At 37.3% G+C, this 27257-nt stretch overlaps 1 protein-coding gene across 1 annotated transcript; it reads left to right on the top strand.

Moving 5' to 3' along the window:
• Positions 1-8964: 8964 nt before the first annotated feature.
• On the top strand, positions 8965-26417 carry LOC306883966 (protein FAM83B-like; the record flags this gene model as incomplete). The annotated part of the gene is made up of 5 exons (XM_079439519.1): positions 8965-9088; positions 13096-13589; positions 19457-19621; positions 23785-23909; positions 24368-26417. Exons 2-5 carry the CDS (start codon positions 13143-13145, stop codon positions 26415-26417), a joined length of 2787 nt encoding a protein of 928 aa, XP_079295645.1. The 5' UTR covers positions 8965-9088; positions 13096-13142.
• Positions 26418-27257: the final 840 nt, after the last annotated feature.

Raw genomic sequence — 27257 nt, 5'->3', positions numbered from 1 at the left:
CTGAGGCGCAGGCGGGGATTCAGAAGACTGCAGCAGAGCTGGAGTGACTGAGGATGAAGGTGGAGCCAGAGGGAAGGAGGAGCCTGACAGAACCAGAGGGATGGAAAGATGAGGCGCAGCCAGAGAAGTGGAGTCCTAAGACGGCGGATGGTCGACGACTGACCAAGGTGGAGCTGGAGGGACAAGGGAGCCCTGTGGAGCCAGTGGGATGATGGGCCACATTGGAGATGAGGGAACTAGGAGCCAAGATGGAGTCAATGGTTCGAAGGATGGAGGTGGAGTCCAGGACTCGGAGACTAGAGGCAGAGATGGGGGAACCTCACACCTAGGTGTAGCTGGAGACGGGAAGTCCCGAGGCAGATCAGAGCTCCCAGAGGGCGCTGACTAAGGGTGAGCTGAGGGACTGACAAGAACCAGCGGAGACAGGGCTGAGGAACTGGCTGGTTTTAGGAGAGGTGGCGGGAGAGGGAGGCTTGGTGGGCGCTTAAGAGACACAAGAGAGCTGGACGGAACCAGAGGAGACACAGGAGAGCTGGACGAAACCAGCGGAGACTAAGGAAACACAGAAGAGCTGGACGAAACCAGCGAAGACTCAGGAGATTCGGGAGAGCTGGACGGAACCAGCAGAGACTCAGGAAATACAGGAGAGCTGGACTAAACCAGCGGAGACTCAGGAGATTCGGGAGAGCTGGACGGAACCAGCGGAGACTCAGGAGAGCTGGACAGAACTATTGGAGATTCAGGAGACACATGAGAGCTGGACAGAACCAGCGGGACTCAGGAGACCCAGGAGAGCTGGACGGAGCCAGCGGAGATTCAGGAGACACAGAAGAGCTGGACAGAACCAGCAGAGACTCAGGGGAGCTGGACAGAACCAGCAGAGACTCAGGAGACTCAGGAGAGCTGGACGGAACCAGCGGAGACTCAGGAGACAAAGGAGAGCTGTACAGAACCAGTGGAGACTCAGGAGAGCTGGACAGAACCAGTAGAGACTCAGCAGAGCTGGACGGAACCAGCGGAGACTCAGGAGAGCTGGACGGAACCAGCAGAGACTCAGAAGACACAGGAGAGCTGGACAGAACCAGCGGAGACTCAGGAGAGCTGGACAGAACCAGTGGAGACTCAGGAGACAAAGGAGAGCTGGACGGAACCAGCAGAGACTCATTAGAGCTTGACGGAACCAGCAGAGACTCAGGAGACTCAGGAGCTCTGGACGGAACCAACGGAGACTCAGGAGACACAGGAGAGCTGGACGGAACCAGCGGACATTCAGGAGGTGTAGAAGAATTGGTTATTAGCTCCCCAAACCAGTCTATTAAATCCTCTTTAAAAATGTCCTTAAGTTCCTCAGCTCAAAGGGAATCATTTATGATTTTATAGGGAATTTGAACAGATTTGAACAGAATTGAACAGGAGTCAGCAGCGATTCAGTGGACGAGCCGTAACATCAACTATTAAAATGCAAAATATAGTGAAAACACTATTTAATAGCACAGTAACAAGATTAAGATTAAGACATTAACTTGTAAGCACAAAACACAAGATACTTCTCTTTTCAATATAAATAAGGCTTTATTTGATTAATCTAAGACATGTAAACTAATCTAACACATGAACACAAGCATTCACACATTCACACGTTGCAGAAAGAGAGAAAGTAAACAAAGGATGAGTTTAAGAAAATGAAAATGTGATATCCCAAGTTTACAGCAATATGTGCTATTGCATAGACCTGAACAACCATCAATCACTTATTTAAGCCTCGCGTTGTGTTGTGTTTCTCAATCAAAATTTGTATTAAATGCACCAATTCAGTTAGAATCTGGAGGTTACTTGCATTGCTAAGGGATTCCCTTTTGTCGTCGTCTTTGCAGAAAGGAGGTCTCCTGAGGTTGCTGATTGGCTGAGAGTTCAGTAATCGTTCAAGTGGCGTCTTGGGAAGCCAACATTTGGGCGTTGGCTGAGGATGCGAAGTACTGGATGGTAGAAGTTTTAAGACGGTCACAGACTCGAGTTGAACTTGGAGACAAGGCGTGGCGGCAAAACTTAACTGAGTACATGAAACTCGCAACGGAAAATAAAATAAATTAAAGTAAAAGAATAAAGAGATGTAAAGAGACTAGGTGGGTTTTCCTCTCATTGTGGTTGCAGCTGGCATGTAGGCCAGAGCACGCTCAAAGAGCAGCGTCAAAAATGCGGTGGTAAAAGTTGAAGCAAAAAAAGAAGAGGCAGAAAAGAAGGTTTGATGGTGTCCTGAGTTTTTAAACTCGTCTTCTGGACACATCCCATCTGGTGTCTTGACCAATTAGATAGGCCATTATCTTAGCTAGGGGTGTTCCTTCCATCATAAATCAGCATGTTATCAGTCACATGGTCCGAATTTTACACACTCTTCCAAAGTATACTTTTGGATGTGATTTCTATAACCAGAATATGATACATTTGACAAAGAATCCATTGGAAGAAACGTTTCAAGCTAGAATCGTCAAACTCATACATACCAAAGACGAATAACCCTTAAAGTCATTCAATAGTTATTAAAAAGACATACATAATATGTGCTTAAAACATGATAGTCTAATATGTTGGTTACATACATAATATGGGGTTGTGCATCCAGGATGATTTTAGGTGCATATGAAAAAGAAAGTCTCTGTGTAGTTCTATGGAGAACGTGAAGACATGAAGACAAGGAATTTCAGTCTTTGTCTTGTATGGGAGAGACCCGCCCAAGAAAGTCTGTAGATAGTGATTTCTATCACATATTTACATGTGACGGCCATCTCTTTGGCCATCAATCTTGATTACTTGCCCCCAAATTTGACGATCTCCTTCCTGGTTGGAATTATCAATAAGTATTCTTTTGTTTTAATGTTGCAAGCTGTTTTGTGAAATAATGTAGTTGGTTGGTTCGCTTGCTTCAGACTAGTGGAGCCAGAATCTAATTTATGACGTTGTCCTGTTTTCTTGGGACCTCTCTGGAATTTCGGCTCCTCATGTTTCAATGTTCTGATGAATCTTAAATTTGTCTGGTTCGGTCTCTGATATCCTACATCTGTTATGAAAATGAAAGGGGACCCAGTATAATTAATTCATTGCATTAGGGTGAATAAAAAAATAAATAAATCACAGATCATGCTCTACATGCAGTTTTAATATTTTCCATTCATGGTCCCTCTCCAAATAAATAATTTGATCCTCCACTCTGCTGCACATTCTGAACCTGAAGAGATGAGCGAGGTTCACAAGGTGAGCGAGTCACAGGAAAAATACTGAAATCGGTTCACCATAGGAGAAAAAGTAACGGGAAGGATGCCAGAAGCAGCAATGATGCATAATGTATAACCAAATACAAAAGGTGACTTTATTAAACATCATGGACTTTAATTTAAAAAATCAACTAATAAAATGTTACCTTGGATTTTTTATGCACATATCACCACACCAGTTAATTTCATTTAACTGAAATCATAGAAGAATAGTAATAAAGATCATACACGCTACAAACAAGTAAGATCAGGAAAAAGGAACAGAGATAAGAGAACTTTGATCAAAGAAATACTGAGAATATGACATTTTGTAATATTGTAATATAGGTGAGGATTTGAGATTTGAAATCACCAAGACCACCCATTAAGCGATATGTAAGAGACCATGTCCCTGTCTGAACCTAAATACAATATAAGGGGCCCGGAGCGATCAGCAGACCCAGAATACCCTGCAGTCTCGTAAGTATCAAAAATGGACTTTCAATCATGTGATAAACAGTTTTTCTGCAATTTTCATTCCTGAGGTGGAATAAAAATCTGTGTAGTGGTACTGAATGTGTGTTGCTTATCTTCTTTGAAGTAGAGACAGCTGCACAGGCAAATCTAACCAGAATTGAACTTGTTCGTAATGCCACGAAGGGACCTTTGAATGAGGTTGGGTAACCCACAGTACAGCGGTGAGTGCAAATTAATCTTGAAGACTGTATCTCTGAGATTTCATATGAACTCAGCACAATTTTTCTTTCGAGCCATTACCCTGAAGATTCCACTTTATTTTGTCCAACACAAGCTGTCACGTCAGATTATAAAGTTATCTCTCAAACACATCTATATAATATAACATAATATATATATATATATATATATATATGCGCTTGGGGAAGAAAAAACAAAACATGCTGTGACTGTTGGAGGCATCCCTCAAACACAACCCACGATTCCATTTTGTGTTGCCATGACATGAAATGAAATTTCATGAAATATTTAAGCCAGTATCTGTTTTAAGACTCTCTCTGTGTGTGTGTGTGTGTGTGTGTGTGATACCAATTCACATACATACAGTACACTGTGTAAAGAAACTATAGGCACTGCTGGGTAGATTACTTACCATGACTTGCAGTCAGTTAATGATTTCATATTACGTGACAAATTTTTTATTTATTTTTATTTTTTTATTTATAAAGCACAATTAAAAGAATGTAACATTGACTAATGTGCTGAACAATCTCTAAATAAAATAGCACAATATTAACTTTCAGACAAACAATGACCGACAACAATAAATGTTATTAAAAAAGGCTCTTGCTAATCAGTCTGCAGAACCAAACACTAATTTAAGTAAATGCACTTTCAGTTTTCATTTAAAATAACCTAACAACGAGCCATTCCAGTGCTTTGGGGCTGCTACTGCAAATGCCTGGTCATCACTCAATTTCAATCTAGTCCTTGGAATGTCTAGGATCATTTGATTAGATTTTTTTTGTCTACTTTTTGTCCTAACAGGTTTATCGCATAGATTTGAATGGGACTATTGTGTACCATATAGATAAAAAAACTAAATTAATAAAATAAAATAAAATAAACTTTCCACTTTGCTAGGGTATGCCAAATGGGTTTGTGAAAGAACTTTATGGGGTTTGTAGGTTGATTGATATATTTATAACATTAATAATAATAATAATAATGAAATCATAAAATGTCAAATTAAAATGAACAAATAATTCCACATAAATGGAAGACTTTCTGAATGTGTATGAGAAATAGGGCTGTCCTCGACTAAGGATTTTTCTGGTCGACTAGTAGTCATTAATTTTAAGCATTAATCGCACATTTATTAATAAACCATTTAAATAATTATTATGAGCCTTTAATGGCCTACATAGCCTAATAATTGCTCAAGCACACGCATAAAGCTTGGCACAGCGCACTGGCAGAAGTAATGATTATGAACGTGTCAGTGAAACTCAGTAAGGAGGCTGCATTAACATTTTAATATGTTGATATAATATATTTTGAACTAGTGCTTTCTTTGTTCTCGGTTTAAGAGATGAAGTTGGCCACACTGACTCGTCATCTCCGCAGTAGTGATGCACCTGTATGTTTCATATGGATTACATCATCTGAGAATATTTGACTTGAATCGGTTCATTTGAAAGTAGACATTTCCCTCTCTATAGATATATTATGTCTGTAAGGTAAAGATATACACGGAGTTTCTTGCTCAAGTTCACAGAGACCGAGACGGCAGAAAGCACATCCTGCATGCTTTCATTATTTCACAAAAGTGCAAATTGTTTTTATTGTGAGTGCAAACAAATAAATGTAGAGTCTTTGCATATTTGAAAGATGTATTACTCTTATCTGTATGACCAAAAATGACCAGTATGTTAGGAGCAAGTGACCGCACCGGCTCCTCCATCTGTCCTGCAGTGAGTGTGCTATTCTGCACTCTAGGTTAACATTAGATTGAGCGACCATGTAAAGTTGCTAATACTTTCATCTTTCAGATGATAAGCCATATTTGAGGTCGATGAATGATAGTCAAGTGTTTGGATGTCCTGGCTGATGTACTGTAACTATAGACTAGCCGTCAACGATCTGTTAGCCACAGACTGCATGACACCTGTGGAATTTATTTATTTATTTTTTCTGCAACTAAGCAGCTGATACAATTTCGGTCGACTACACTGTAAAAAATAAAAGTGGTTTCAACTTAAAATAATTTGTTATCCGGCTGGCTTAAAATTAAAAATTTAGTCAACACAAATATCTAAGTTGTCACTTAGTACAATTTAACATTTCAAGTTGACTAAACTTATTTGAGTTGACTAAACTTAAAATTGTAAGGCAGCTGGGTAACAAATTATTTTAAGTTGACTCAACATTTTTTTTTTTTTTTTTTTTTTTTTGTTTACAGTGTAACAATCAGTCGACTATTATAATTAATTTCTGTAATTACAATTATAATTACATTGTTGAACCATCCCTTACACCTTAACCCACCCTTAAACCTACCCCTACCACCAAGCCTGTCCCTAACCTTAACCATATCCCACCTCAATTGCAGAAAAAATATTTTGCAATACAATATGACCACTATAAGTACATTGTAATTATTTTTTTGATGCAAGTACATAGTAGTTAAGGCCACCTAATATAAAGTGTGACCATTTTTTGTAATCTTATTATATAATCTCAGTGCAAACAAGGATTACATGTAATTGCATGCACATGTAATATGTTTCTACCCAGCTCTGTCTATGGGTATGTTTTAGTCCTAGACACATTTTACTGACCAATGTAGCACTTTTCTTAACTATGAATGAATAAGATAGTTTGTTTGTTATTTTTGTTTTATTTTCTAGCTGACAGGTCAATGGTGAATGAAAATGTTGAATAAAAAAGAGAGAGATAAAAATGGCTTTTAAAAGTGTCATTCCATAAGATTTTGGGCTAACTGCCATAAGTGCCATAGATGAAGAAGGACTCATGTATCTATCTATTCAGGAGATGCTTTTATCCAAAGCAACTTGCAAATCTATACATATTGACCTACATGATGAATGTAATTGTCATTAACAGGGTGGGTGTTTGTTGTTCTAAGGATCACGTTACATTTACCAGTTGAAATTGAATTAAATAACTGGTGGCAATTGAATACAATGTAAACAAAAACAAAATTATAGAAAATATAAAAATAAATTTTAAATGCAATCACTTGATTTTGACTTACTGACAACATACACCATCTGTTGTAAACAAAATGAATGACGTCATACTAAATGTCAAATAAATGTATCAGGGAATATCATACTCTTACAGTATACATACTATAGCACACATATCAGTTCACTTTCTACCTAAACAAATGATAACACAGATGAACTGTAACTGTACAGATGAACTACATATTGCAATCATATTATGATTCTCATAACAGCTGCATTGTGACATTTTCATCCTAAATTCTCATTAGTTTCCTTTTCAATTCAATGTGAAATATAATTTGAAATATAATTTTTTTTTACCTTTACATTGTAATGTGAGACTTTCTTTACATGTCAACCTGCCTGTTATTAATGATTGGAAATCTTGGTTCTCCTTTAGATCCATGGGAACGCATATAAACACTCCACAAACATTGAAATAATCTCATTTAGGCAGATGAGTAAAATTATTTTCCGTCATCCACACTATTGAAGGGATGCTTGCCAGAACAAGCCCACAAGAAACGCGATACAGTTCAGGTGACGTATATTACAGTGTGGGCTGATTGCATTAAGATTCCCTTTTGGATAGCATTACTTGACTGTGATGCAGTTACCTTAAGGGACAGAAACCTGTTGTGAATGTGCTAATGTGCCTAAAGTGGCCTGAAAGACTGCACCTGCTTCTGAAATCCTCAAGCCTATAGCTAAACAATGCAGCCAAATGATATGCCTCTCTCCACTGAGAAAGGCCTCTGGTGTGTTTGTGACATACACAAGACGTACCTGTGAGAATGAAAGAATGCATCGCCTAAGCAAGGGAGGGAGGGGGCGGGGTGAAGACAGGGTTTTTCCCAGTCTGGCATGTCAAATAAAGACAGATGGTGTTTGCTGCTAAATTCTGTGATTTTGCTGTGCTCAACCCTGGTCACGTGAACTGCCAGTCAGTAATTGCACTGATTTAAGTTTCACAAGCCTTAAGTACACATACACCAATAACACATGAGTTTGAGACCAGATTGCAAGTGTTTTTGATCAATCACTAAAAATCAAGTAATAAAATACACATGTAAAAAAATATGGTATTTCTTTATGTCTTGCGTTGTTTGTATTCTGGTCTTTCTCTCGCATCACATTTGATGCTTACTACAAGCTGATCCCTCAAGACAAAAAACAATTGCTTTTGGCATTGCGCTGGAGATTCAGTAGCGCCTTCCAGCTGCAACACATGAAACACCGTCAGAGTACTATAGGTTCTGTCCACATCGAAAACTGAACAAAGCTTCATGGAAATCCTTCAGTTTTCTTCTGAAATGAAATGCTTCTCAATTCTCAGTCCTGCAAATGAATCATCGCAATGACAAGGATTATGTAATGCTCGCTTTTCAAAAGCGCATGTATGGGGGTAAACTGACAAAACCACCCACAGGAAAACTCCCTGTGTTCCTTCCACACAAAGGACTGTGGAATAAGCAGCGTACCCCACTGAAGTCGAGATGCGATCCTTTATGGCAAGCGCATACGTCCCAGAATCTTCTTGACAGTCTCCTTGATCTTTGGAGGTCTGGAAATTTGAAGACAGTGCGTAGATAGCGTCAGGAGTGTTTTGATAGATCAAAGCATGCCTTAAAATATAAATGAATTCATTCATAAAAAAAGACCAACATTAGCATGCTTTGCCTTCCTACACGCTGTGAAGGACTTGATTTAGTGCAACAAGAAAGAAGTCACTGAAACATTGTACGTGTCACATTTACAAAACATCTCTTCTGTCAGTGAGAAGACGATAGACTGTGTCAGAAATAGAAACTGTCAACTTTATCTCAGTGAACTATGAACTCTTTGAAGGATAGAGGCACAGAACGAGAGATAGAGGGGAAGAGGCGTGTCTTCGGTATGTCAGACAGGTTTACTGCCTCTCATTATTTGCATGTGAAAACTTGAGTCCCCACCCTTCACCAGGTTCTCAGCACTTCTCCTGTTCAGACACATTCAGGTTTTTTTTTTCAGAGACTACTAACAAATCTCCTTTAGCTTGTGACATACCTCATCTCTACTGGTACAACACTGGATAAGAATGCTAAGAGACACAGCATGATGATTTCCTCTTAAGTAAGTAACTTTTTACAAATGGCAAAGCCTTAAATGTCATGCTCAGTGTTACTAAAGTACTGAATTGTTTGAAGCCAGTGAAAGAAAGCTGCAGAGTACAGATGACAGGTTACTTCGCAATATGTCTGCCTGTATTGATTTTGCATATTGAAAGATATACGTTTCACAATATTAGTGCATGACACTGTGACGGACTACTTCTGAGAAAGTGTACAATGAACTAAATAGGGTTCTCACATGGATTTTAGTTCTAGGTTTATCTTTGGAATGTGCTGATGTCTTATGATCTCTAAGATGAACATATTTGAAAAGTTGCTTGGAAACTCTCAAAATTAGCTTTTTTCCTCATTTTATTTCTGAATGAAGTGTTTAGGGAAACTGTGCTTTTGCAAGCAAAATACATTTTCAAGATCTTTTAAATATATAAATCAGCAAAATCCTACAGCAATAAAAAATATTGTTATTGTAGTAACACATTTCGGTAACACTTAATTTTAGGGTCTCTTAATTAGTTGCTTATTAGCATGCATATTACTAGAATATTAGCCATTTATTAATATTAATTAAGCACATATCAATGCCTTATTCTACATCCCTAATCCTACCCAACACCTAAACTTAACAACTACCTTACTAACTGTTAATAAGCAGCAAATTAGGAATTTATTGAGGGAAAAGTCATAGTTAATAGCAAATAGCCTAAGTGTTCCCTGTCCTAAAGTGTTACCCAAATTTCTCTCACAGAACTACAGAATGAGTTGTTTAACACCCAGCATTTAGTTTGGGTTGACTAAAACTGCCTTTGTTATTCAGTCAGCGTGTCAGAGCAGGTGGGGCTCCGAATGACTTTAAGTCTTGAATGCCAACCCCTTGTGAATGCTTTAGGCCTCTGGAGATCTCCGCACCTGCCGATCAAGTCAAGTCAAGTTGAATGAATGAATTATGCCTGATGGAATGACTTTGAAATATGATGAACCTTGATGGATTCTGGGAAATAGCCTTAATTTAATGGCATCAAGGTTTTCTAGTGTGTGGTTTTCATCTGAATGCATATGTTACTGTTTTGTTGACCTGTACTTCTTAACTTGTAGATATGCCATTTATAACTAACTGTTCTGCAATCAGCAAACAGAAAGAGCAAATTTCCAAATGAATGACCTGGCTGTTTCTGAAGAACTATGCACTAATTGATTGATTGATTTGAATATTTACTCCACAATATACTATCAAATCCTTAATTCTGACAAACCACACATCATTATAAAGGACTTTTAATGCTTAATGTGCTTAACCTATTTATTTATTTATATTATTATTATTATTATTATTATTATTTTTTTTTTTTTGGAAAGCCTGAATTGTAAATATTTCATTACATTACAGTAGATGTTTTGCTGTTGACTTTTTTCCCCCACTGACTAGCTGTTAAAGTGACAGTTACAGCTTATGCAACTTATTCAAACAGTTGTGTCTAAGTGGTCATTAGCAGGCTTGAAGGGTTCTGCAACTATTGAAATGATTGGGATAACTTTATTTTTCTTCAGGGCTTATAGACTTACTTAGTGGGCAACATTTAGTGAGTGTCAGCTAACTAAACTAACTGTCCTGCACACAGAAAACATTATTAAGATGGAAATGGAATGTTCTCGTTGTTGGGCCTGACTCAATAACAAAGCAGCACAAGGCAATAACGTCAAACTTTTTTCACGAAGGAAAATAATTACAGGGTAGTTTCTTCGTTATAAGAACAGTGAGTCACTCAGTTTCATCAGCAGCAGAACATGTTACATCTGGAGAGTTTGCTCACTGCTGTTGCCCAGTGTTTTAAATGTGCTCTCATTGGAAAAAAAATATTATACGTAACACAGTACTTGACAGATCGATTTAGAATGATGTAGACTTACATGAGATGTCATTCAATCACCTAATACAAACTCTTTTATTCTATATGCAGCGGGTACCTTGTGGGTGCCACCATGTTGAGATCACAAAACCAGCTGTGCCAGGCAATGCAACAGTTTTTAATAATAATAATAATAATAATAAAACTTATCAAAGATTAGTAAAAGTAAAAAAAGTAAATAAGTAAAAATAAAAAAACCTATCAAACTTAATATTAGTAATAACTTATACTTAATATTAGTAATAACTTATTAGTAATAATAGTAATACCAACCAAATACTATATATATATATATATATATATATATATATATATATATATATATATATATATATATATACAGCGAGTAAAATAAGTATTGAACACGTCACCATTTTTCTCAGTAAATATATTTCTAAAGGTGCTGTTGACTTGAAATTTTCACCAGATGTTGGTAACAACTCAAGTAATCCATATATACAAATAAAACAAAACAAATATGTTCAGAAATTGTTATGTGTAATAAAATGTAATGACACAGGGAAAAAGTACTGAACACATGAAGGAAGGGATGTGCAAAAAGGCATGGAAAGCCAAGACACCAGCAGAAATCTATTAGTAATTAGAAAGCAATCCTGCCCCTTGTCAGTGGAAATTAATATTAACTGCTTCAGTCCCAACACCTACAGTACCAGGATGATGAAAATGAAAGAAAGGTGGACATTTCAGCAAGACTAGGATCCCAAATACAGCCAAGGAAACTTTTGATTGGTTTCAGAAAAAGAACACAAATGACCAGCAAATCACCTGATATGAATGACCAGCAAAATCACCTGACTTGAATCCAATAGGAAATAAGAACTAAAGATCAGAGTTCATAGAAGAGGCTCACATACCCTTCAAGATTTGGAGAATGGCCCAAAATCACACCTGAGCAATGCATGCCACTAGTCTTGAAGCTGTCATTACCAACAAAGGCTTTTGTACAAAGTATTAAATACATTTCAGTAGTTCAATACTTTTTCCCTGTGTCTTTCCATTTTATTACACATAACTTAATTTCTGAAATGATTTGTTTTGTTTTATTTGTATGTATGGATTAATTCTGTGGTTACTGACATCTGGTAAAAATTTTACTGGGAAAAATGCTGATGTGTTCAATATGTATCTTTGACCCGCTGTGTGAGAGTGTGTGTGTTTGTGTGTGTGTGTGTGTGTGTGTGTGTGTATATTATATATATATATATATATATATATATATATATAGTATTAACATCCAGATGTGATGGCTTGACAAGTAATCATATAGACATATTTCCTAATGAAAAATGAACTTTGGGTAGGGAACATTTGGATCCAGTCTAAATGTCTAATATTCACAGGCATGATTTAACTACTTTCTGTTGCTGGTTGGCGGTGTTGATGGGAGGTAGGATTTACTTGACAAAAATGTGTCTAGGGTCCAGGACATTATGTCTTTAAAGACACATCATAAAAAAGTAAGTTCAGAGTGATGGTACTGATGCATGAGATCCATCATTCCAGACCAAATGAGTGTGGGGAAGTAACATGTACAAACAAGCATGTTTTTCAATGTGTAACATGTTTTTCTGAGTGGTTTTGTAGAATACTATACTTTTGTCTAGAAGCCAGTGACAGCTGTTCTTTGAGGGTCTTATTGGAAACATTTTGCATAAGTGGCTGAAACCAATAAGCAAGAATTGTGTAAAGCTTGGAAAACACGGCCTTAATAGCCAAGAAGAAGCAACAGTTTCACTTTATTTTAATGGTCCCTTTAATACATTCTGTTTGCACCTACATACTGTATCTACTAACTCTCATTAGAATAAGTTGACATGTTCTTGCAAAGTTACTTATAGTCAGAATCTGAGAGTTAGCAGATATTAATCAGATAGTCTACTTACACTTTAATGTGAGTTAGTTGACTTGTAGGTGCAAAGTTGCTTATTGTCAACAGAATGCTCAAAAGGGACCATCAGAATAAAGTGTTACCGAACCAAAACTGAAATGCATGCAAGATGCTATTATGCATGTATCTAAGTGAGTTGTTACAGAATATTGTTGATGTACAGGATTGCTAAACATCATGTGTGTTGTTTCTTAGGTGGCAAAGGCTGTACAGTGTTTTGAGGAATCCAGCTCGACACCGTGATGGAATCTGATTTGTCACTGCGTTCCTCCTCAAAGGGAGAGTTCAAGGCAGAAGATTACATACAGCCGCATTACAAGGAAGCATATCGGTTAGCCATCGACTGCCTGGTTAAAGAGGGGGAAGCTTCTTATCGAAATTTCGTCAAAGAGGAAGGCATATGCTGTTTCCTCTCTGAGGAGGAAATCAACCATATTACAGAGAGCGCTGTGCAGCCCCCCACCAGCAACCACACTGAGGAAGTGGACTGTCCGCAGGACGATACGTCCTCCACAGGCACATACTGGCCCACTCACTCGGACACTGACCCGCCAAACCTGGATTTAGGCTGGCCAGACGTCCCGCTCAGAAGGCTCCCGACCAACATAGACCTGCTGTTGCACCCGCCGAGGCAAAACAGCCCCACTATCAAGGAAGTGATCCGCAAAAAAATACAGGATGCCAGGCAGGTAATGTTGATAAAGCAGCATGCTGAAATGGGTGTAAATAAACGCCTCTTTGAAACCAGTCCTTCTGTAGATTATGTGTTTTGAACTGCGCTCAGAGTTAAGAAACACATACACATAGCTCAAAAATGTCCTAGAATCAAAGCTGAGCTTGTAACCTAGTGGTATCAGATCTGGTTGGCAATTAAAAGGCTGTGGGTTCAAAACCCACAGGGGGTGATCCATGCATCATGCACTGTAAAAAGTGATAAGTTGACTTAACTTAAAAAAAATGAGGAAACCCCTTGCCTTAAAATTATCAAGTAAATAATAAATAAAAAAAATAAGTTAAGTGAATTGTCAGGTACACTTAACTTATTTTTTGAAATGATTATTTACTTGATAATTTTAAGGCAAGGGGTTTCCTCATTTTTTTTAAGTTAAGTCAACTTATCACTTTTTACAGTGTAGTTTCACTGTCACCGTGTTGAACGTGAAATAAATGAGCAAATCTTTGAAAGTCTGAAAGGCTAATAGAGTGCACAGTCAGATTTTGCATGTCTCATTCATTTTCTACACGGATTAATTGATTTTGAGCAATAATGTTAAAAGCCCACCATAAGCTCCAAAGCTTAAGCAATGAAATGTGCTTCTGAGGAAGCCACAAGTCGGTGTTTATTTTCCAAATTCCAGTGAACCACTACACTACAAGTCATAGTTGTATTTGTATCCATGTTTGTTATTGATTCACTTATTCACTTGTGCTTCGTCATCTGCAAAAGCTTCATGGAATGAGTAATTGATTCAAGTACGCACTTTTTGCCTTTTTCATGGTTTTAAAATAATTTTTTGATTGAAATTAATGTTTATGTATTTTTTTTTTGTTTTTGTTTTTAAAGAAAAGAAACAAAAGGTAACTAACAAAATGGCTAATAAAAAAAAAAAAAAAACTAATGTTTTTTCATATAATGTGAATAAACTGTTTTATTCAAATAAGGTCAGTGCCTCTGAAAAGGTATTTTCTGGGCATCTTCTAGAGAGAGTTTTTGTTGTAGCTTGCTGTTTTTGACCTTAGGGTCAAATAGTAACAGATCAAGGCTATATGAGGAGAGATCTTTGTAGAGATACAGAGTTTGTCTTTGATCTTCACTGGAATCGCCTATCATATAGACATGCTTTTCGCAGTGTTCAGCCTTGCAGACAGCTTCTACCTTTAGAGTAAAGAGACAATTTCCCCCAAAAGACATGCCTTTCTAAATAAATTATATTAGCACACCACATAGAAACATCATAGGGGCTCTCAGAGTACACTCTAAGGCTGAAATAAAATCTGTGTTTTGCATCCATTTTTATAATTTTGTGTGTCTTCAATTTGATACATTTAGCTAAGGTTTGACACACCAGACATTGTGGAATTAAAGCCTTACATTCAGTTAATTGCCTCTAAATTGAATGTTGTCTTTGCGCCCAGCACTGCTATGTAATTGTTAGTGAGCGAAAGAAAATATGGTCGACTTAGATTTCACTCCAAAATAAAAATAAAAATAATAAATTATCTTTAGTTCAATGTGACATTATTTTCTTAACAATAAAGTATATTCCCATTATTGATTTTTCAATGATAGCTAAACATTTTCTAAATTAAATACCATAACATCTATTTTCTCATTAAAGTCTCATTGTTCTCTAACCTGCTGTTGATTGGATGGAGGCAGAATGACTGAATGTGAGCTAGCAGTCAGTTGTAAGAAAGGGGCGGGGTTTAAGTAGGCTAAATGAATGGAGAAGTCCTTCATCTGTTACCAGAGAGAATCTGTTGGTTTCACCGGAGGGTTCAGTTATGACATTTTGAAACAAAATTACAAGGCCAAAAAAAAAAAAAGGAAACCTACGCATGGATGAATTCATAGAGATCAATATTATGAATTTAGAAAATAGAGTATATTTTCATTTCATGCCAACTTTAGGATAATGCAAATTAGATTTTTTTTGGTTACAGTCCAGTGCAGTTACCAAATAAAGTTCTAAGTAATATAAATAAACTATACAGACTTAACTGATTATTTAATGCAATTACTATAGTTGCTACTTATAGTACGCACATGTAGAACAGGGAAAAAAAAGAGCCAATGATTTTGTATTCATTATTATTTTTTATGCACTTAATTGCCATTAAAATGAAAGGAAAATACAATTTATTGTTTCTTTCTTTTGGAATTTGGCATCAGAATTAAACCCTTAAACTGCCTCTGAAATATAATTTGCCAATGTGGTGAATGTTTGATTTTTTTTCTTTCTGTGTCTGAATAATTTTAATGAGTAGGTGTCCATAATCTTGTGTAAGTTTTTGGTACAAGGCACTGTTGAGAGCAGCATCGCTGTCTGTCAGAGCAATGAATCGTTGCATTGTTACAGGTGTATAGGAAAAGTGCCAACCATTTTCACTGCCCTGACTGTTCACCCCACGAGTCCCTCATAATCACAGAAGAGGCTATAAATTGATTTCCTTTAAATCGCAGCTTTTGAAAGCAGCCCCACAGTTGTGCTGTCTTGAACTCTTGCTAAAGATGTGATAAGGCCAGGTACATCACTTTCTCCCTCAGGCATCAGTCATGTACAGATTACAGCAGTCTCTCCCCAGCAACAGTGGCAGCTAAACTGTGCTGAACAAACACACAGCAAACAATGGAACTAGTTGTGCAATGTGCAATGCTGAAATGATCCCTCCCTTCGCAGTTGATGAGACAGGAGTGCCAGAAATATCTAGGTGTGCCTATGAGAAGCGAGCTTTACCGCATAAAAAAGAAAGAAAAAAACAACAACATTTTGTCATGCAAGGAAAGCCTTGCTTCTGGGGTGTGGAGCTGTCTGTATTAGTAATAAGTGAGAAAGCAATGCCTCCTTTCTGAGCAATGCAAACTTCTTTGTGTTTTGATAATGAGAGATGGTTAAAGCCCTGGCTCATTTAACAATTCACCATTGGCCAAACTTTATAAGTAAAAATGGATAAGTATAATGGAATAAGTATATAAGTATAATGGAATTATATAATGCTTATATAATGGAAGTCACAGCGGAATCCAGACTTTATGTTTCTTCCCAATCCATATGTAGGTGGAGAAAATAAAGGTTTTATTAAAAGAAAGGTTTCTTAATGAATACATATATGTGAATCATTACTTACTATCACATCATAATATACAGTCTACATAACAATGCAAAAACTAAATTACCGATTTCTCCCAAATCCCAGTTTTCTGAAAAAACATTTTTTTTTTTTAAATTTCAGAATTATAAGCATGCATTACAGCATTCATGCATCATCATGTGATGTTAAATCTTATACAATTTTAATATAGTCATATTTAACTGATTAGAGCTGAGCGATAATAATATATATTTACATTTTGCAACAATACAAGCAATCACACTGTTGAGATTTGCTATATAGCATATATCATCCTACATGACTATACTCATGTAAAGTTACATATACATATATCAATCAAGCAGCATAAATTTGCTATATAGTATATACTGCACTATGTGAGTATGCATTCAGGTAAAGCTGGATGTACTATACATCTACAGTAAATTTCATTATATAGCTGGCTGGCTGATAATATTGTTTACAGTTTACAATAATATAAACAATCAAGCTGTTCAGATTTGCTAGTATACAGTATGTATCTGTTTAAGGTTGGAAATGTGCCATATAGTAGTATAATGCATTATAAATTAATAATTTGTTAATAAATTAAAGTTATTAATTCATAATGTGGTGATACTGTGAATTATGAAACCTGTGAGGTGTTGTTTATTTTATAACAATTTGGCTGTTATTTTTGTCATCACTGTTATTTGTTGTGTGATGATGCTCAGAGAAAATCATAATTGCCTTCACACACTGTAAAAAGAGGCAGCCTACAGTTGTTAACTTAAAGAGCTGTTGCTACCTTTAACATATAGATTTGTTGGTATGATTCAGTGATGCTAATATGTGACACTGGACCACAAAACTAGTCTTAAGTCGCTGGGGTATATTTGTAGCAATAGCCAAAAATACATTGTATGGGTCAAAATTATAATTTTTTTTATGCCAAAAATCATGTTCCATGAAGATATTTTGTACATTTCCTACTGTAAATATATCAAAACTTAATTTTTGATTAGTAATATGCATTGCTAAGAACTTCATTTGGACAACTTTAAAGGAGATTTTCTCAATAGTTTTTCAAATAGTTGTCTCGGCCAAATATTTTCCTATCACAACAAACTATGCATCACATCTCAATTTCAGAAATTGACCCTTATGACTGGTTTTGTGGTCCACAGTCACATATTTGGTTTCCATTTTCAGTGCAAGAAGCATGACAATTTGCATGTGAACAAAAATCTTAATAGATCATGGATCACTTTTCAGTTATCCCCCCACCCCCTGTGCAGAGCAGAGTCAGACCCATTAGGTGACCACCTAGGACAGCATCTCACGAGGCCGTGGATTTACCAAACCAATCTCAGTGTGCTGAATGAACTGCATCTCGTGTGGCTCTGGCGCTCTGATTACATGTGCTCCCTAGAGTCGACTCACAGCGATGAAACACTTGAGCAATGTATACAGTACCTTGTCAGGGGTGTTTGGGGGGAGGATTCTCATCTAGGGTGCCAAATGATATCAACTGATATTCTAGCCTCTGCCAAGCCAAGATTCAATGAATCTGAAGGCGGTTTCATTCATGTAGACAATAGAACGCACAATGTAATATGGTATTTTACTTTCGTTTTTATTTGTAGATGTGTTGATGAGCTTTTGCATAAAAGAGTGGAAGCAGGTGTGAGAAAAGTTTTATTTTTCTTATAATTGGCATTATAAGCATTTACTTGTATTTCCGAGTGCAGCATATGGTTTACTTGTCCTTGTGTTTTCAGAACAAAGGAATCTTAAAAGCAGTAAAAATATATTATTAACTTTGATTCTGCCTGACAGTAATGAAGCCTGTTCAGTATTGAGAGAAGAGACACTTTGAATAAGAATGCATGAGGACGCTCTCTGTGAGCGATAAATGAAAAGTACAGCATGCAGGAAAACACATGGGTTATTATTATGTCTAAGTAAACAAGATATACTCGGTTTAAAAATGTGAGCATGAACGGAGGTGATGAGCTAAGCAAGCATAATTGAAGGCTTGCTTATTTTCAAGCTTTATTTTATGAAGCATCTTTTTTCATATTGCTGTTGTGCATTTTTGAGTGGTACCTTAGTCATGGTTAAAATCTCTCATTGCTTTATTTGAAATACAAAACTGTAAAAGTCAGTCAATATTATATGCTGTACAACTGTTCATACTGACAAGGTCCCATCAAATTCTGTAGTTTTAATCATTTGTTAATCAGTACATGTTGTCCAGGGTGTGGCGAGATACGACTTACGCTAAGATTAATTGTCATTCAGCGTTAACGCAACATCTTAAACATGTCAAGGCTTGAATTAAGGAATGCCGGTCTTCTTGAAAGACATATGCTAGGACTAAGTATTTTAATAATAAAGTACAAACCGTACAATCTTCTCCCCTGACTTCTTTCTGTTTAATATTAGGCAAAAGGCCCAAGAAAATACATGTCATCCCCTATCGGTTTCATGAAAGCCACCTTTCAAATGATTGAAATCGGCCTAGATGTGTTTTTTCTGAATACGCAGAAAAAACAAAGGGTGCCGTTTTAATAAACTGAAGCAGCTTCTGGGCTGACACCTCTGGTTCGCAGCTTAGTGTAACTGACAGGGATGTCATTGATTTAAGAGAAAATCATAGACTGCCTGTTCTGAAAGCGAACATACAAAAATCCTCTGAGGCTGACATTTCTATTATGTTTTCATTTTTCTGTCTATACAGGTCATAGCAATCGCAATGGATGTTTTCACCGACGTGGACATCTTTAAAGAAGTGGTAGATGCCTCAGTCAGAGGTGTTCCTGTATACATTCTCCTCGACCACAATCACTTCAAAAGCTTTCTCAATATGATAGAAAAACAAGACGTCCAAATCCAAAAACTCAGGGTAAGTGCACGCATTCTACTGTGTTTTGTCTTCAAGTCATGTGTCATTAAAATGATCTCCATCCCAAAACAGCATAATTTACTATATTAACACCCTTTTTGCTTATGTGTGCTAGAAAACAAACATGCAAAAAAGAATAAATAAAATGAAATACATAAAATATAGATATGGATAATTATTCCAAATCACCTTTAAGTTATGTTTTGGTCCAGTGCTATGATTCTGGTGTTGCCTTAAGCCAACGATGCTACTGCATCAGAAATTTAGTGTTTCATTGTTTCAAGAATTGTGTTTCATTGTTTTTTTTATTGCTGAAGAGTGTTGAACCTTCTTCTCCTGCGTTCTACTGTACAGACATGAATTTACTTTTCCTTCAGCCTGAAGTTTATTCATTACACTCTTTGGTGTGAAAGGGCTTTTACATTTGCTATGAATGGAACTTCTTATATTAAAAACAAACAATCAAGCCCTGCTCATGTTTAAAAATATAACGCGAAAGTAACGTAACGCATTATTTTCAATAATAAGTAACGTAATTAGTTACTTTTTTAGGGAGTAGCGCAATATTGTGGTGCATTACTTTTAAAAGTAACTTTCCCCAATGCTGCTAATGACATTTTATTCTTCAATAGTAACTTGCATCATAGCCTACTGTACGTGTCATGAGGTGTCATCATCATACAGTATTGCATGCACAGACATATATAGACACCCTACTCGACTGCTCCAGGCACGTAGATGCGGCCGTCATCTTGGAACGGTTTTTTGATGTCACTCACCATAAAGATGCGACACTTGAGTCTATGTATTTTTTGTCAAGGTTAGAGAAGGAATTTGAATGCTAAATTAAAACAGAAAAATTACCACTAGAGACTAACAGCTTTCCATGGTAAGGCTATGTCTGTTTGCAAAACAGACTCTAGAGAATGAATTTGGGTAATAAGCTTTTAGATTATACCTGATACCACACACACACAACCAAAACAGCTTTAGCAGTTATACATGTGTATAACTTTCTGTTTTAGATGCACACAATCAACTTGCGCTCAAGGTTTCTCAGCATAGATATGAATACATAGATGGCGGACGCATCTACGTGCTTGGAGTGGGCGAATCATGGGTAATCATGGGGAATCTATACAGATCTATGTTTCGCATACCGTTCCAAAATGGCGGATGGCTTATGTATCGCGGCCCATAGAAACAGTCGCTAATGATGCATCTATGTATACATATCTATGATTACATGCATATCGCACAAGTTTATTAGATCCATGTTGCACAGAGTGATTTATAATTATAAGATTGCTAAAATTGTGCAGTGAGTAGAAGGCTTAAAGCAACCCAACATGGCCCCACCCCCTCTTTTGTGTGATTTATGTAAATTGTAGGGTTTGTGATGTCATTGACCCAGGAAGCAGCTCATTGTAGTCCATACCAGTCATTTGTTGTAGGCAATACAATGTGAATTCTGTAAAAGACAATTTAAACTTTGAGTGTCATAACTTTGCAGCCACATTACACACTTACTAAAGTTAAAAAGGTGAAATCAATGACCCATTTAATAAATGACCAACATTGTGCAGTTTAGTTTCATTTGTAAAATGAACACACATTCCTTGCAATGATTGAAGGCTAATTTTATTAACATTTCTTAAATTTTGTAAAATAATTCAAACAGAGCCATAGATTATTTAGTTATTAAATAATCATAGTTATTTTCACTGTGGAAGTGCATTAACCAGAACACCACACTAAAAGCAACAAATCAAAGGATCAAAGGTCGAAGACGATGCGACTGCAAACGTAACGGTAGGAACAGTGTCATAAGATGAAGCTCAGTTTTTACACGTCTCCCCACACAAGCATGTTTTCATCACAGCTTTTTTACTCGTGACTTTGAGGGAACGAGACACAGTTTATCTCAAACTCCAACATTAACCAAGCAGCCAAGAGAATTTGAGATGAACTGTGTCTCATTCCCTCCAAGTCACAAGTGAAAGAGAGACACAGTATGATGCTGCTCTCGTTTGACGAGCATCCCTGTTCTCTGTGGCAGAATGAAAATGATAAAATAAATGAATGAATGAATAAATAAAACATCAATTGCACACCTAAATTTGCTACAACCATCCTAAAAAGGCTTTCTGTCTTCCTGAGGGAAACAGATTTTATACTGACCAAAATCACTTGAACACACATCATGTAGTTGTGATTTTCAAGCTCTTGAGGAGGACCTTCCCAGGGGACAGCAACTGTATATCTGTGACCATGTTGATTCAAGAGCTTCAGAATGCAGGTGTCAAGAGCAACACATGCAAGTTTTGCTATTAGACACATATATTTGATTCCTGTGCGTGACCAGATTTCCTCATTTGTCTGCATTATATTCTTCTAGCTGATGGCTGGGGTTGATGTCAATGTAAAAATTTGACTGACAGAGCGTATAACCAGAAAAACAAAACGTCAACAGCAATCTGCAAAACTGTCATGCTGTTACTCTTGTTACTTTTACAGAGCTCTTGTCTCAAAGAACTTTTTGTTCTTTGTTCAGGGCGACAAGGGAAATGAAAGAGCTGCTTTTAACCACAAAAAAAAATCAAAATTACCGCCTTTGTTCTTTGTATGCAAATCAGTTAATCATTAATCACGTGGACTTTCTTGTCAAATATGAAGACACCTGGAAATATTCATGTACTGATGACGAGCCATATAAAGAAGCTATGAACTGGAAACACTGTCCCTCCCACTTCTTCCCAGAGGGTATATACTATTATTTTATGAAAAACAAGCTGCAGTTAAGATTTTTTCTCACCACACCTCATCAGAGTGCCATCATCAGAGTATTTTTCTGCTACTGACATTTTTTGAATGTCTGTGAACTCAATATATTCACATGCCACTACACAGCATAGCAACAACAACTGATGCAGATCCTGAAAGTTCTATGGTTGATTTACTATTTTAAATAAAACTTTTTTCACCATGGACACAAGAAACTTTCATTTTACAGCTGCACAAGACATGCCCATCGTCTCTAGTGTTGTTTGGGTGCACACAGATGGTACATATCAATTTTAACAGCTTTGTCAGTTTAGCAGTAGTGATAAGAAAGGACCCTTGGCCTCACCAGACAGACTTACTGTCATTATCTTTGTTTGCAAAGCAGTAATGAGGTTTGTTTGCCTTTCATTTTGTTTTTGCTAAACAGACTTAGCAATATCTCTGTGTAATTTCTCATCAAATCAACACGTAACAGCAAATATATGTTTGACTAAAACAGGATATTCAGCAGGAAAAAATGATAGCTGGGACTTTGTTCACTGGGAATTGATTGGATGAAAAGTGCATCTTACAAACCAGAATGAAAAAAGGTGGTTGGAGCAATAGTAAGAGAGACTTGTCACAAAGAAAATGATCTCAGAGGCAGAAGTTATATTGCATCAGACTTTTAGATAACCGATTATATTCATTTAGGGCAATCAATCATATATTCATTACTACTTTTTAAGAACTCTCTCAGAACAAAACTATTTTAAATTGAATTTAAATTCTGGTAACACTTTAGATTATAGGGAACAGTATTCACTCTTAACTAGTTGCTTATTTGTACTTACAAAGCACATATTAATGGCATATTCTGGATATTCTAGATCCTGTAATCCACCCCATAATAAACTTAACAACTACCTTACTAACTGTTAATGAGCAGAAAATTTGCAGTCTTTTGAGAGCAATATTAGTTAATAGTGAATACGTGTTCCCTAATCTTAAGTGTTACCAAATGTCTTAATTATATTCAGGCTCGTGCCTGAGACATTGTGGTACTTAATTATGTTTTATTAACAAAGCTTGGGAGGAGCAGATCAGATAATCAACCAATTTAGCACAGTAACAGCATGTTCAGAAAATCAACTTAATTAACATAATAGTACATATACAGCCTCTTGAACTTTTTATGGCACCCCTCCTCCACCCCAGCTCCTCCCTCCTAACTATTCTTATCCCAGCTTGGCATAGTGAGGGAGTTCTCTGGGCTTAGGCTAAATTCTGAGCTCAGAGCCCTCCCCTCAGACAGCATGCCATATATGCATACTTGCATATTTTTATTTGCCTGTTTTCTTGCTAAATTATGTCTATCTTTTTTTCCCCCTTGGCTATAGAATATGAGGATACGCACAGTGAAAGGCCAGGAATATTGTTGCAAATCTGGGGTAAAGTTCCATGGAGGAATGGGGCAGAAATTTCTTCTTGTTGACTGCCAACAAGTATTTTTTGGATCATACAGGTGAGGCAGCATTTGTTTTATTATTATTTTATTTTTAATTAATTTAATGATCATAGTAATTATTCATTTTTATTTCTTTTTTTAATTTTTATTTTATTTAATTATTAATTTTTTTGCAATATGTACAATTTTGTGAGGGGATTTGCTCAAATGAAAATAAATGGCTATTGCATTATAATCCAAAGCCCTTCATGCTTAAAAATGCATTAAATGTGTCTTATACTTCTCGTAAATGTGTTGTATACTTCATATACTTCTCTGGGCCACTTTATATAAGGACTGCAAAAACATTTAACTTATGTCAACAAACAGTGCACAAATTTCTGGCTTTCATAAGCATTTTTTCAAATGGTTGCAGTCATTTAAAACTTACCCAAGATAAACTGCATTCCAACACATTTGCATGTTGCTAGGCCAGCATTTAATATCTATGTTTATGTTCATTTCTTGTTTGACAGCTTCATGTGGTCTTATGAAAAGATCAACCTCAGCATGGTTCAGGTTATAACAGGCCAATTAGTGGAGACTTACGATGAGGAATTTCGGACGTTGTACGCTCGATCAACTGTCCCAGCTCAGTTTCAAACTGCCAGTGTGAACCAGTGTGAGACGAAGCCTAACGGCAAAATGGATGGATATCTGAATCATTCAAGCAACCCCTTTGAAAGGAAAGACCATTTAAGGCACACACTTGATGCTGTTTACCGGCAAACCTGTGAAAGGAGATCAGGAATCTCTGCACTGAGAGAGGTTGAAGAAAGACCACTTGTTACACCGCATGCTCGATTCCTTCAAGACACATCAGAGTTTTACAAAAGACACAGCTACGCAGGAGAACGGCAGGAGCCTGTGTATCTGCCAAAATTGCCTAAGTATGGCTCTAGTAATTGGAACGTGGCAGCAGAGAGCAACCGTTATGGCGGATTCTCCAACAACGTGGACAACCAGTACGAAAGTTACGTCATCAACCCGATGCTCAGGGGCTCAAACATGCGCCAGTCTTATCACGGCCACGACAAACAAATTCTCAACATCAGGCAAAACCTGCCCAGTTTAGCAAGTACTTCCAGGTCCTTCCTTCGGACATGGAGGATAGAGTCTTACCTCAACAACAGCAACGACTCACCTTACGATGAGAACTGCGATTATCTCGACCAATTTGAGGAGAACAAAATGGCACCTCCGCAACACTCTCGCATCAAGTCATCCGTTGTTTTCACGTCCACCATACCGGAACAACCAGAGACGAACAGCTACTCCAATAATTCAGCGTCCTCCAACCAAGATCCGGCACGAATTCAGCCAAACACTCAGATGTATTCCTCAACTCAGTGGAATCAGACAGCACAGCACGATGAATACATGCTAAAGAGGCGCAGTTTACAGATTGTAGAAAACTCAGGAAGTAACAAAACCTATTGCTCCGGAAGGGATGCAATATATGCAAGTTTAAACAGAGCCAAAAATCGATTTGCACACAACGAGCATGACTACCTGCAAGATGACAGCTACAAAAGGCACAGCTTGGCCGATCCCAGGTGCAATACATATAACAGTGACTTTAAAGAGCCCTCAAGTTACATGCACGCATCTTTACCTAGAAGACAGAAAATCTGCAACATGTCTGCAAATGAGAATCCCAGAAATGGAGCGTACAAGCCAAATTTCAAAGAGGACCAGAGGTCCGTCTCACATCACGATTTCAAAAGGTCAGATGAGAGCAAAACTACCTCAGGAAACATATGGCAAGAGCCTCCCTCGAGGACTGTGTCAGAAACGCTTCTGGACACGGAGGACAGTCAGCCTTCGAAACCAAACAGCACATCATCGCAGCACTTCTTGAAAAAGAGCACCAAGAAAATTAAATCCCTTCTAAGCATCCCGCAAAAGGGGGACAGCTCACTAAAAGGAAAGAACTCAGAAAGTCTCAAAATGGGAAGCAGCACAGATACGATTCTCTCAGATTATGATGACACCGTGCAAGGCAAGAAACACCAGGGTAGCACTGCCAATTCCACCAAGTCCACTGAGAGCAGCAGACTGAAGCGAGCTAATGGGAAGATCCCTGGAGCTGAAAATCACTCTCCTGGCCTGGCGGGGGAGGCATCTGCGCCTCGCTTTAGCACAGAAGAACTTCATCCGTCTCACACACCTGTAAATGCAGAGACTTCCAAAACACAGGCGCAATCCACGGTCGTTTCTCAGAAGGAGGAGACAAACTCGACACGAACCAGATCGGATCTGGTGTCAAAGCAACAAATACCAGTAAACAGGTTGTATAGCAGATTTGAGCCGCTTTGCTCATTTGAAAGCAGGAGTCCCACAGCAGCCCAGCCTGCCTATGTACCGAGTCAAGTAAGCGAGAAAACAAGGAATTCTGTCTTTTTAAGAAGACAGCCCACGAATGACCATAGCAGTTATACAAACCAGCAGACGCAGGGACACGACAATAGAATTGGCCGTTTCATTCAAAGGGTTGGAAATTTAATACACAAGAATAAGTACTGAAATAACTAATGATGTTGAAGATGAAGTGTGTCATTTCTGCACCACTTTATTGACCAAATGGAATTGCAAAAATTGCACAAATAAGTATTTTCTTAAGCACTAATCTCCACCTTTCAATGATCAGACTAACAGATAGTCCTAACCCTAACTATTGCCAAGGTTGTTATGTCAGGCTGGCTGGGATGCTCATGCTCAATGGCTTGTTTAAACTGTCACTGCATATTAAACTGGGATAGGAGAAAACATTTTCAGATACTAAAAAAATATACATTTTGGCTTTGAAAATGTGCAACAGTGATGTTTACTTGAATGCATTTTTGCTAATGCCAGTGCTGAAGGTTTGCAATGTAACTGGTGGAAAATGCTGCAAGTACTGTTACACTGCTACTTTGTAGTAGCTTTTGTTTTAATATTATTAATATTAATTATATATTTAAAAAATAATGTTTTGTGATGGGATAATGGGCACACTGGGTTAATTATTTCTGTCACTTGAGTAATTGCCACTTAAAACATTACATGAGGACAAAACCTCCCATTTTTGTCTGCTTACAAGCTATAGTAAACCATCTGTACAACTTGTACTTCAATCTGTAAATTGCACTTCAGCCTGGACAAAAGCTTCCCAGAGATATCCTAGACTGTCGTTTTAAAGTTTACATTGAAATGCTTGGAACACATGCTAGATATTTAATGTTGGTTTGTGGGTAATTGGTGCTTAGCTATCTTTAAGGGTGACCATACTGCCTTTGCACAATGGTGTTGCTTGTGTTAAGATTGTTTTTGTCATGATTAATCCAAAACAGTTCTCTATTAAATATGTGAATCAATGAGTCTCAT

The sequence above is a fragment of the Barbus barbus genome (genome assembly GCF_936440315.1).
Source record: "Barbus barbus genome assembly, chromosome: 18".
Lineage (NCBI taxonomy): Eukaryota > Metazoa > Chordata > Actinopteri > Cypriniformes > Cyprinidae > Barbus > Barbus barbus.
Note: the sequence above shows the minus strand (reverse complement) of the source record. Positions and strands in the feature narration are given on the sequence as shown.